This window comes from Parasteatoda tepidariorum, chromosome 2 (genome assembly GCF_982258835.1).
Source record: "Parasteatoda tepidariorum strain Cologne lab strain chromosome 2, Ptep-v5.0, whole genome shotgun sequence".
NCBI classification, from domain to species: domain Eukaryota; kingdom Metazoa; phylum Arthropoda; class Arachnida; order Araneae; family Theridiidae; genus Parasteatoda; species Parasteatoda tepidariorum.
This window is the reverse complement of record NC_141756.1, coordinates 48911241-48923592: the sequence shown is the minus strand read 5'-3', so window position 1 is coordinate 48923592 and position 12352 is coordinate 48911241. Positions and strand designations below refer to the sequence as shown.

The 12352-nt window shown below is 29.6% G+C and overlaps 1 protein-coding gene across 7 annotated transcripts in view; it reads left to right on the top strand.

Moving 5' to 3' along the window:
* The window catches only part of LOC107453320 (patronin), an 87047-nt gene that overhangs the window by 65704 nt on the left and 8991 nt on the right, over positions 1 to 12352 (top strand). For 4 of the 7 annotated variants that reach the window (XM_043042681.3, XM_043042682.3, XM_071177502.2 and 1 more), the window contains 6 exons: positions 4538 to 4798; positions 5522 to 5639; positions 5911 to 5984; positions 6136 to 6226; positions 6318 to 9003; positions 11223 to 11350. In XM_043042681.3, coding sequence (XP_042898615.1) covers positions 4538 to 4798; positions 5522 to 5639; positions 5911 to 5984; positions 6136 to 6226; positions 6318 to 9003; positions 11223 to 11350 — 3358 coding nt within the window. The remainder of the gene's footprint in view (positions 1 to 4537; positions 4799 to 5521; positions 5640 to 5910; positions 5985 to 6135; positions 6227 to 6317; positions 9004 to 11222; positions 11351 to 12352) is intronic. The other 3 variants (XM_043042683.3, XM_071177503.2, XM_071177505.2) reach the window with 1 other exon arrangement.

Genomic DNA, 12352 nt, shown 5'->3' with positions numbered 1-12352 from the left:
TTAATTTCGCATTTAAATACATAAAATTTTGACGCGTTTTATTTACACCAATTTCACCACAAATATAAAGGTATTTTGATAATTTCCTTTGTAGTTATTACTACGCTTTTTATCCGCGATTTTAAAAAAATGGATGTTTTTCATATAATTTGACAGCACGCGAGTTTTGAATCGCGCATTAAAATAATTACTTTTTATGTGCTGTATTTGTGTCGATTTTTACATAAATATAAGAGGTTTATCGAACGTCTTTTTACTTGTAATTTAGAATATCCTGATATTTTAGCACAATATTACAACTCTTAAAATTCGATACGTTTAAATTTTTTTTTTGGAACTTAAAAAGTAATTACGTATTTTAGCAAAATCGATACCTTCCTAAAAAGAATAAAAATGAAAAATAAAAACAAGTTGTGTACATTTATATTAAACGCGTTCCCCTTTGCTAAAAAATAATTCAAAACACGTGTATATTTTAGTCCCATGAACAAGTGCAAGTTAACATCACACACTCAACCTATTCTTTTTGTTGTTACATGATTTAAAAATCACATGTCGAGATTCGTATTTATACGTTTTAATTCTTCGCGTAATTTAAAGTTCACGCATCGTAATTCGTATTTACGCGATCTTAAAATTGCACAGCGCATTTCGTATTAAAAATAACGAGATTTAAAAATTATCCATCGCGATTCATATTCACGCGATTTAAAAACCATATATCGCGATTCATATTCACACATTTTAAAAATCATGCGCTGTGAGTAGTCTTTTCGCAATTTAAAATTGTACATCTCAATTCGTATTCACGCAGTTTGAAAATCACACATTGCGTTTTATATTTGCGCAATTTAAAAAGCACACATAACAATTAGTATTTAGGCAATTATAAAATAACACATCGCTATTTGTATTCACGTGATTTAAAAATATGGAAATGAAGAACACCATCTAGGACAAATTCCAAAAGTGATTAAGTTTTTTGCCCTAATTTAATACTACCCACAACAACAGCTTCTGTCATAAGACTGTTTTCCAGAATAAATTTGGCCTGTTCAAAATTACGGAGCAGTCTTTTAACAAATTCATTTAATGACTCGAAAAAGCATGATCAAGTGAATAAAATTATCCCAATATTTAAAAATTTTGCAAATTACAGGATAACCATTAAGAAAATTTTTTAACCATTTTCTTATGCTATACTTCCACCATTTCATATCATTCATGATTGTACGCTGGGAAATGATTTGTATATCATTAAATTTTAACAGTAAAAAATATAATCAAAGTAAGTTTCGTTAAGTAGTGTAAATGTTACTAATTGTTTATGCATATGTGTATTAATTGTAAATAGAAAGTGTCATGTTAAAAAAATATTCGCCATAAAAAATTTTAAACAAGTATCTTAATAGTTTTTTATTATTAAGGAAAATAGTTTATTCAAGATTAATGCTTTCTTTCTTTCTTCCCTCTTTCTGCCCCTGCTTCCTATCATTAATTTAAAATAAATGTTTTAAAGTTTAAGTATATTCCCCTTCTAAATGCTAAATCTTATTTTCCGCAGATGGGGTTTTGTTTCAATTTTTATCATTTTTAACCCTATAAACTTTCTTTAAATCAAAGTATTTAACTTGTATTTATTTTAATAACTAGAACATTTTTTTAAAATTAATTTTTATGAACAAATTTTTTAAAGTTAAAATGGACTTATGTATTATGTAATATGACTTTTAAAAAACATGTATTTTCCCATAGTTTTTTAATTATTTCAATTTATCTAAATTTTCTTCTGATTAACTGATTCTGTTTTTTCTTAGAAGGCTCAGTTTTTTCTAAGTTTAGAAGTTTTTAACTTTAAACATTTAAAAGTATTTAATTTTATGCTAAGATATTACAAAGTTAACTTAGAAAAAGAATTTAGTGGTTAGAACAATGTTTTTATAACAATTACTACCTAAAATTGCTATAAATATGTGTGTCTAAATACTTTGGGTGTTCCCTTTGGCATGCGGCCCTTCACTAGTCAATCTGCTCTGCGCATGTGGCCCTTCACTCAAAAAGGTTGTGCACCCCTAGGTTACACCTATAATTTCAATTAATGTTATTATGATGCTTTTTTAAATTTACTGTTGTGTTTTTGTCAGAGAAAATAATAACTTCGTGAAGTCATGAAAAATTCTTGGAATTAGACATGGAAAGTCATGAATATGAAAATCTAAAATGTAACTGATACCCTGTATAAAACATTGCTCACAGCATTTCTGACTCTGTAACTCAAAGGCCTTTGTAAATTTCGATGTGTAACTGATCAGTTTTAACGATATTTGGTGGTCATAGTTGAATAACAAATCATGTAATTGTATTTTCTTATCTTGGAAATTTGATCACAATTAGCAGCTGATTCCTTTAACCAGTAATTTACAAATTGGCTGACACTTAATTTTCAAACTGAGCAAACAGCGCCCCTTCCATTTTATCATTGTTAATGATTATAAACATGAAATAATTTAAATAAATTTATTTATATAAATTTTTATTTGTTACTTTTGAGCTATTTGTTTTATTTGTTGCATTATTAAATAAATCGCAATTTTGTTGAACATAAAATATATTGGAAGAAATGTTCAAGAATTTGCATTCTTATATAAATTAATGTGCCTGCTCACCTATATTTAGAAGCTCGATGCTATATTCTTATATCAGGGATGAGATTCTTCCGCGGATTTCCGCTTTTTCTCAGATTTTTCCCGCTAATTTCCGCTGAAATTTTTTTTTTGCTCAAGTTAAAATATTTTATGAGGAATTAAATTTTCCGCGGAGCGAAATTATTAAAGTCCTCATTCCTCCCTCTGAAGTTTCTCTAAAAATCATTTCCTTGGGATAAAACTGGTTGATCTTTATACAGGGATGAGATTTTTTTCGCTTTTGTCTCTCGAATTTCAGCCTTTTTATCAAAAACTCAGATTCTTTAAAAGTTTCGTTTTTTTATTTATTTATAAATATCCCGTTTTTTTTTTTTAAAAAAATTCAGTCGTTGAAGTCAAATTACTATATTTATTTACGATTTTCAAAGAAAAACAGAAAATTCAAACTACGTCCTAGCTGCTAATCCTTCCGCATGTTTACTTATTTCAGCTATTTTCTCCGATTTCACGCACAGAAAATAAGATTTTTCGTATTTTTTATCCGTCGGCGGGATAGCTCGTATTTTCGTAATTTAGACGTCGCTGCTTCTTGTATTCTGGAGAGAAAGCAAACAAAAAAGGCGAAAAAAAATAGAGGTGGATTTGTGGTGAAAATATTTATTTGCTCATTCAATTAATCTTGTAAATTTTTATTTATTGTGTAAACAAAAAACAATTCAAACAAGCCTTTTAGAAATCCCAAGTCCAGACTCTGCAAATATCTCGATTTTTATTCACGCGATTTTAATATCAATCATCGATTTTCGTATTTACCTGATTTAAAAGTTGTGCATTGCAATTCTTATTTACGCTTTTTAAATATCGCACATTATGACTCGTATTTACGAGATTTAAAAATGTAATATCGTGTTTTGTATTTTTGCATTTTTAAAATCGCGATTTTATTATCAAACATCGATTTTCGTATTTACCTGATTTAAAAGTTGAACGTTGCGATTCTTATTCAGGCCATTTAAATATTGTACATTGCGATTCTTATTTACAAGATTTAAAAAACCAATATCGCGATTTGTATTTACGAGCTTTTAAAACCCTATGTAGCTACGCGAGCTTAAAATCCAATGTCGTGATTCGTTTTTGCGGTTGTAATATCGCGCAATTTTAAGATTATGCATCTTGATCTAAATATTACGCATCATGATTTGTATTTTTGCATTTTTTAAGTTCGATGTAGAGTTTCATATTCATGTCATTTAAATGCCTCATTCGGGATTTATAATCACATGTATTACAAGTTTAAACAAAAATTTGACAAAAAAGTTCGATTTTTATATATATATATCTTTATATATTCTTAGATTTCCTCTTTTTTACTCTCTGACTACTCTCATCCCTGTTATATGAACATAAATATCATGATTATACATTCATCAACTTTAATGTTTGGTAAAATTTTAGTTTCGATGAAAAATGATGAAAATTTTTCATTTCTTTTAATTCTGATGCAAAAGAAATGTGATTCAGCTGAAAAAATTATGATGTATTGATTCTAATTTTGATTAGTTGATTAGAATAAAATCTTACACAAAATGCATTGGGGCATTCTAAGCTTGTAAAGATTTAATTTTTTTTCCATTTATTTAAAGTCTTAATGGAGTTATAATGACTAAAGGGATTAAATTAATGATTTTGAAACTTTTTTTTTTATTAAGGAAAAATATGTTTTTGCCTGGTTTGTTTAGCTTGCAGTATTGCTTCTCTTTTATATATTAATTTGTAAGGAATTTGTATTTTAATATGTCAAACAGTTTTTATAGTAGAATTTTGAACAATTCATGTTTGCATGTTTTTAATATCTTGATTGAGTAATAATTAGCTTATTTTTTTTCCAGATATACACTTGCATGACCCTATTAGTTTAGCGGATTCAGTTTACAATTTACAATTAGTTCAAACATTTTGTCAAGAACATTTGCCACAAGACATTTATTGCCTCTCTCTAGAAGATATGGTATATATGCACCCATCAATAGTTCCCAATGTACTTGCATTTATCGCAGACCTAATGTATATATTTGAAATTCGACCCCCTAAACACGTCTGCAGACCTGGTGCTAAAATGGAGAGAGATGATGATGCCAAAATGACTGATTGTAAGACTTTTATATTTTTCGCTTTTCAAGTTAATAACTCTATTTATTTTATAATTTTAAAAAATGAGCTTTTATTTTTATGCATAATAACATTAGGAAAGCTGGGTTTTTTATGCAGCAAAGCCTGTGACTTAAAATTCAGAAAAAAGTAGTACTACAGTTCAGACAGTCTTAAATATGTAATGATATAAAAATAAGTGCTGTGCAAGTTGATATCTCTTTATATTAAAGAATCTCAAAAAAGCGTAAAATGTACATTTATTAACAAGATCTCTTTAAAAATATTGTATAAATAATTCATTAATCTAAGTCAAATAAAATCCAGTGTTACACCCTACTACTTATGCTTGGAATTATTGGCAGAATATAATCTAAAAGGCAGAATAGATATAGATAATTTTTAACATAAAGCAAATTAAATCTGGAGGGTTCTGCAATTTTTGACTTATCTTATTCTTTACTTGTAAGTAATGAGGGTGGCCTTTGAATATGGAAATAGTCAGTTTAAAAGAAATAAAATTAGTTCATGAATAAAATTAGTAATAAAATTAAACTGGTAGAAAAAACCTTTCAGATACGTTTTATTATATTTTTATTATGCTTGTTATGTTGTGTATTTGTAAGTTCAGTTTAATTATCAAAATGACTTAATTCACGCAACTTAGCTTAACTAATCGTTGTTTCTTTAAGAAGTAACATAATGTAGTATCTATTTTTTTCCAGTAAATTATATCAATGGTCAAAGACAGTCACCTCTTCAGAATTGCAGAATTAGAAATTTTCAAAAGTCTGTTAGTCCAATCCCTGATTTGCGCTCAGGAAATTATGAAGTTACTAGAAGGTAAAGTTACTTTCTGCATTATTTTTTATTAAAAAATAACTTAAATTACAAGTTGCATTTTTATCTATGTTTAAACTCTTCAAAAGAGCTCAAATAATCTTAACAGAATTTTTTTTTTCCCCGTGCATTTTTCTTGATAGCCTCACATATTTGGTTGCAGTTACAACCTTATTTATTTATATTTATTCAATGATGTGATGTCACTTGAAAAGATATTATTGACTAAGATTTTTATTCTGTACTTTAAGAATGTTTATTTTATTTTTTTAAGTGGAAGCTGGCAAGCACCACAAAGATCCTTTTCTGGTAGAAAAATTAGTGTTCAAGAAGATAGAAAACTAGAAGGTAAATTTAAATTATTTTTATGTGTCTGAATAGTATAAATCTGCATTGTAGTTCAATCAAAGTAATTTAATAGCTGAATCAGGCTCCCGATTTTTATGCATGAATTATTTTTGAGAAATGTGTATAATTTGTATTTTAATGTTTATTTCAGGTCCTCGATCTTTAAGGAGAGTTCATTCAGTAAATTTTTCTGAAGTTAATAGACGAGGAGAGCTTTCTGTGCCATCAGTAAATAGTCAAAGGTTAGTTTTATAGTTACAACTTCTGAACATTTTGATCATTTAATATTTATTTTGAAAAATAATTTTATTTATTTATTTATTTTCTACTCAGTAGGTTTCATGCAGAAGAGGATGATGAGCTAGCTAGTTATTTTTCTTCAAAACATCCCCAAGCTCAGTCTCAACATAATTTATTAGAACAAGATGACAATCGACGCTCAACAAAGCACACTGGAGGAAATGATAATGGTCAAAAGTCACAGGGCCCCTATCAAGTCTTTCATTCTGAAAAATCTTATCAGGATACTCCTTCTCCTGGTCATTTGGAGTCATTGAGTGAGAACAATGAGTTTACTGGTGGAAAATGGGCTGAGCCTCGAGAACCACCTCCAAAGTCTAACTTGCAAAGATCTCCTTCTTCATATGAAATACACCAACTTTCTCCTAGCAAACAGACAGCAAGAGGCCGTGGCTATTCCTGCAAAAGGAGTCAATCTGATATGCATTTGTCACAGAACTCTTCCTTCTCTCTTAAGCAAGGTTCTGAAAATGATAACAATTATCATGTACAATCTGTTTCCCATGAACATTTTTCACCACGGACGTTTACAAGAGAACCACGCCGAAATAGGAGTTCCTATCATGAATCATTGCATGGTATTCTAGATAATTCTGGGTCAAATCCACCTCCTACTAGGAGGTATAGCACCGACTATGGAAAAGCTCCTAATGCAGAACTAGAAAATCAAAATAGATCTCTGTCAGGCAGTCAAACTTGGCGTAAACCAAAAGATTTATTTTCCCCTTCAGAATGGAACAAAGAAAATATGGAATTAGAAAACAACTCTGATGACTCTCGGAACACTGGAGAGCATGGTGATGTTGTAAGCTTTGCTAATTTGTCTAAGCAGAGAAATAACTCTGGGACTGGTATTAATATTGTATACACGCATCAAGATAAGGAAATAGATCAAGGAACATACAAAAAAGCTACAAGACCTGGTTATTTGCATATCAACAAATCTCATCAATCATTAGATAGTCCCAGTCCAACATCAAATTACAGTACCTCTGATTTTGCAAAATCACAAGATCAAAAAAACGAAGACACTTCAGAATTTTCTATTGCTTCCCAGATGCATGATATTCGTTTAAAACTTGAAGAAAAACGTAAAAGAATTGAATATGAAAAAGCCCTTCTTGAAAATTTGTCTAAAAAACAGAGAGAAAAAATGGGCAAAGCTGCTTTTCTTCAAGCTGTTAAAGGAAATAATTCAACTTTAGGCAGAGATGATCATTTCAGCAGAAATCGTCAATTCTCTGTTGAAGATATTTCTGAAGATTTAGACAGTGTTCGAAGGAAATGGTTAGAGCGCAAAGGTGAAGTGGAATATGAAAATGATGGTCAGTCAGAAGATTTCCAACAATCTATTGAACAGCTAAATTCAAGTTTATCTGATTTGCAATCAGACATTTCTCGTCTTACAGAACAACAGGAGATGATCCAAAAGGTGTTAAAAAGTGGAAATGCTCCTCCCCAAAATGAAATGCAGTCGTATTTTTTACATGATCAAAATTCAAGTACATTAAATAAAATTCCCAACAAATGGGCAGAACCTGTAAATTCCTTTCCAAATAATTCAATGTATCAGTCAAACATGATGGTGCCTGAAATGCCTCAACAAGTAGGAGGTCGAGGACACTGGGGACAACCAGTTATTCCATTTAGTGGTTATCAACAACAGCAGCCTCAACAGCAAAATGTTCCAATGTGGCAGCAATCATCCCAGGCCTTAAGACCTCCATCTGTCGAGCCACAAAACATGTATGGCCAGCCTCTAAATATTCAGCCGCACATGTATGATAGAACTTCTGGTGTACCATATAACCAACCAGGATTTGCTCTTCATCCTCAACAGATGCCTCAGCCAAATTACAATAACTATTACAATATGAATTCTTATTTTCCTAATGAACCCCAGCCAAATAATATTCAGCCACAAAATCAATATCCATATAACACTTACCAACAATCTAGTTATCCCGTAATGCAAAACACATTCACTAGAAATGCAACTCAGGGAAATGAGAGTAGAGGATTTCACTTACATCGTAACCCATCTGGAACATATTTAGCTGATGAAACTGATAATTATCAACACAGAACTGGAAGTAATCCTTCTGATTTTCAGTTTGAAGTTAAACATTCTGGCAATAATTCTAATTCTAAATTTAATCAAGAAGCATTAAGTATAGCAACTGATGAATTTGGGAGACATACTAGACCTTCTGAACTTCAGCATTCCCCTCCTAATAAACCTGTTTTGGGAAAAACATTTAGGGTACCTAAATCAAAAGCACCATCACCTTCTTCACCTAACTTCAAACAGACTTCATTTGCTCAATTCTCCTCTCAGGAACCAAAGCCTCCTGAAAAACCTGAACCAGTTCCCAATGAAAGTGAACAAAAATTAAATGACAAAGGTTTTTATATATCTTTTGAAGAGGAACCTCGTAAACCTAAGCCTAAACTGAAGCCAAAACATTTAAAAGCTCGTAATCAGCAAAAAAAGATGGACTCAGAGTCACGAAAATTAGATGCTTCTGGTAATAGCAACGAGCAATATGAAAAACATTATTCAGAAGATGGCTTGGGACGAGATAATGATCTTACATCTGAAGATGGGAAGAATCAGGATAATTCTAATAAAGAAAATTTGCCAGACAGGGGAGACCGTACTCCAGCTCAAAGTGGCGTTGGTTTTGTTGTAGGAAGTGTCCAAGTTGAAAATGATCCTGTAAGCTTTATAAACAAAATTATTTTATGCATAAATAGATTGCTTAACAATGATAAATTTTGAAAAAAATTAATAAAATTTTAAGTTACCTAATTTGCTCTCATCTTGCAATTAAAAAAAAAAACAATTTGTAAATCAAATTAAAGACAATTTTTAGTGATTTTATATACTAAATGCTTTACTCCAGTTCAGTCTGTTACTGTTTTCTTGTATGGATAGGTTTGATGCATTTAAAAAATGTTTGATGTGTCTTCATAAAACTTTGAATCTCTATGTACAATTTATTTATATTTTAAATAAAAATAATACAATTTTATGATAGCTTATTTAAAAGTAACTCATGTAGTAAAAAAAATCAAATATATTCATAATTTCTTTTATTACAATTAAATGAACCTTTTTTTTTCTAGTTTCTATTGTAATTTATTTTCCTTGTATTGCATATAATTTTCTTACATCTTAACATAAGTTACTAATGAAATATTGTTGATATACTAATATTATTGATATTTGATTAACATGTTTTAAATATTTTTTGGTTTTTATTTTCTAATGAAGTACTAAAAAAGATGTTGTAAGAACTATGTTATTTGTAATTGCCCCATTAATCCATTATATTGGCATGTACAGTAAAAACCCGCTATAGTGAACACGGTTTATAGTGAACGAAATGCTCGGTCCCGTGCCTTGCTATACGCGGATAATGTTATTTTTTGTGGATATAGTGAACCAAAAAAGTTAGGAAGTTGGATGTAATGAACTTTTTTCGGTCTTTAACTGATTTTTTTTTGTAATAATTTTGAAATTTCTACTTCAAAACAAAAATACATATACCGATTTTCAAAACCATCTACAGAGGGGAATGAAGCGATAAGCATTTTTTATTGTTTGCTTCTTTTATCTCACTTTCCCATCCCTAAACAAACCAAGCAGTTGTTTCCAACACAGGCAGACGATGCCCCTGTGAGGTGTCAGTCAGGTCAATATGCATTTTATGTCAGAGGGAATGAGCAATTATTCATTATTGGTCAAAGGGTTAGACACTAATATGTGTTGATAAGGCCCTCATTTCAGCTCCTTTTCGCTCTCAGTTCAGTTTAAAAAATCCTGCAAACAAGTGTCTCAAATTTAACTATGGCGAGCAGTAAACGTAAAACGTTCTCCATTGATGATAAAATGGGCATAATCAGAAAAATAGAAAATGGATGCAATCAAGCTGATATTTGCAGGGAATATAGACTATCCAAATCTGCTGTTTGTAACATATGGAAAAATGGCAATTAATAATTTCTGCTCATGAAAAAAATTTAGATGGCAGAAAAAAGTTGAGAAAAGCAGATCACAAGGATGTTGAAGAAGCATTACTGAAGTGGTTCACTAATCGAAGTATCTGGACAACACAAATGTCGATGAATTTGCTAAGCGATTTTATGAGACTACTTTTATGTTATAGGTTAGGCAGGTTTAAAAAGCGGAATAAAAGAAATTCAGGAAAAATTATCTGAGAGTCGGGAAGTTTTTCCATATCTGATGTTGAGGATTGCTCATCAGCTAAAGATTACTAATTTTTTTTGTACGCAAGACAAAGAGTAATGGAAAATAACACATTTTTTTGCTACTGCATAATGTTTTTCAGTCATTTATTTGAACAATGTGTAATAAAAGGGGGGAGTTTGGGAACCATTAGTTAAATTACCTACGTAACGGATATAGTGAACTCCTGGTTATAGTGAACAGAAATTTCGGTCCCTTGAAGGTTCACTATAGCGGGGTTTGACTGTATAATGAATTATCACACCACGACATGATATAAATATAGAGACTCAAAGAACCTGTCTTAAGTTAGTTTTTATGATTCATTTGTTAGTTTGAAAAAAAAGCCCAACCAACCCACTTATCTTTTAAATTTCACTCAATATTTAAAAAAAAAAATATTTGATATTTTTTTTGAGCTCTAAGAGTTGGAAGCCCCATTTCTATTAATTAAAAAAAAAATTTTAAGAAATGCAATAATATTTACTGAAAAAATTTTAATTTTTATTTATGAAGTACAAAGTAAAAAATAAATTTATATAATCTTTTTTTTAAAAAAAAAGGATACCAAGAAATTTTTTTCTGCTTCATTCTTTTGTTTATATCATTCATGTACTTAATATAGTGTTAGTCATATTTTTTTAGATATTTTAATAACTTTAAAGATTTATTTCCTTGCTTTGTAGGACAAAGAAATGGAAATGACAAGAAGAAAAGAAATGATTATGATGATGTCACTGAGAAGAAGAGCTGAACAAGAAAAGAAGAAAAATGAAACGCAGCAAGAATATCTAAGGAAAAGAGAAGAGGAAAGGTATTGGATAGATAATTTTTTATTGTAACGAAAAATTTGTGCAGTATCATTATTAATGATGTTAGCAAAAATATTGGTTAAATTTTACACTTAATTTTAAATTTAAATTATTCTTTTTAAGTGTGCTATTCCTTAATTCTTTTAAAAATGATACTTTTGTCTTGTAGAATCTATTATTTAAATTAACAATAATACATTTTTAATGGAAACTTTTAAAATGTGTTAACTTGTTCTGATAATTGAACATAAAAGTTGTTTTGAAAAATAAATACACTTATTTTCAAATTGTAAAAATATTGTGTGTCTAATATTGTGAGTAATTGATATCCAGTGGTGCAATTTCTCTGACCTACTACAAAATAAATATTTTTGCATTAAATTGTTTCAATTGTTCATTCTATGTGTAAATCATTAGAGTTAAACTTTAGTTTCAAGAAAGGGTTTCATTTCAAGCTGCCACTCTATTTCACTAATTTGTGCTAACTAAAAAATAGTCAACAATAATTATATGGATATTGAAGCTAGGTTTGGCATGAATCAGGAAATATTTATAGAGTCAACTTTATAGAACATAGTGGAATAGAATATTAAGAAAACCTGCTGCAAATTATGTTAGATTACTTCTTTAAATACAAATAAATTAGATTTGTAAATAATTTGCTCTTGAAGAAAATATATATGTTTTGTAACTTTTAAAATGCTAACACAGTTATTACTTTACTTTCAATGCTGTACTTCCTGCTTGCTTTGCTCACCAACAGCAATTGCTGTGCAATCATTTTTATTTTTTTATTGCTAACAGTTTGTTCAATCAAAATTAAAAGTTCCAAATATGTTTTACTGAATTAACATAGATTTGGTTGCACGCATTTATATACCAATTTCTTAGGGATAAAATTTAAACCTTTTTATTTTGCTTGGTCTACTATATGATTTTAGACGAAAGCGATTTGCTAATAGTGTTAAGAGATAATTTCTAATAATCCTTTCCAATTTTTCTAT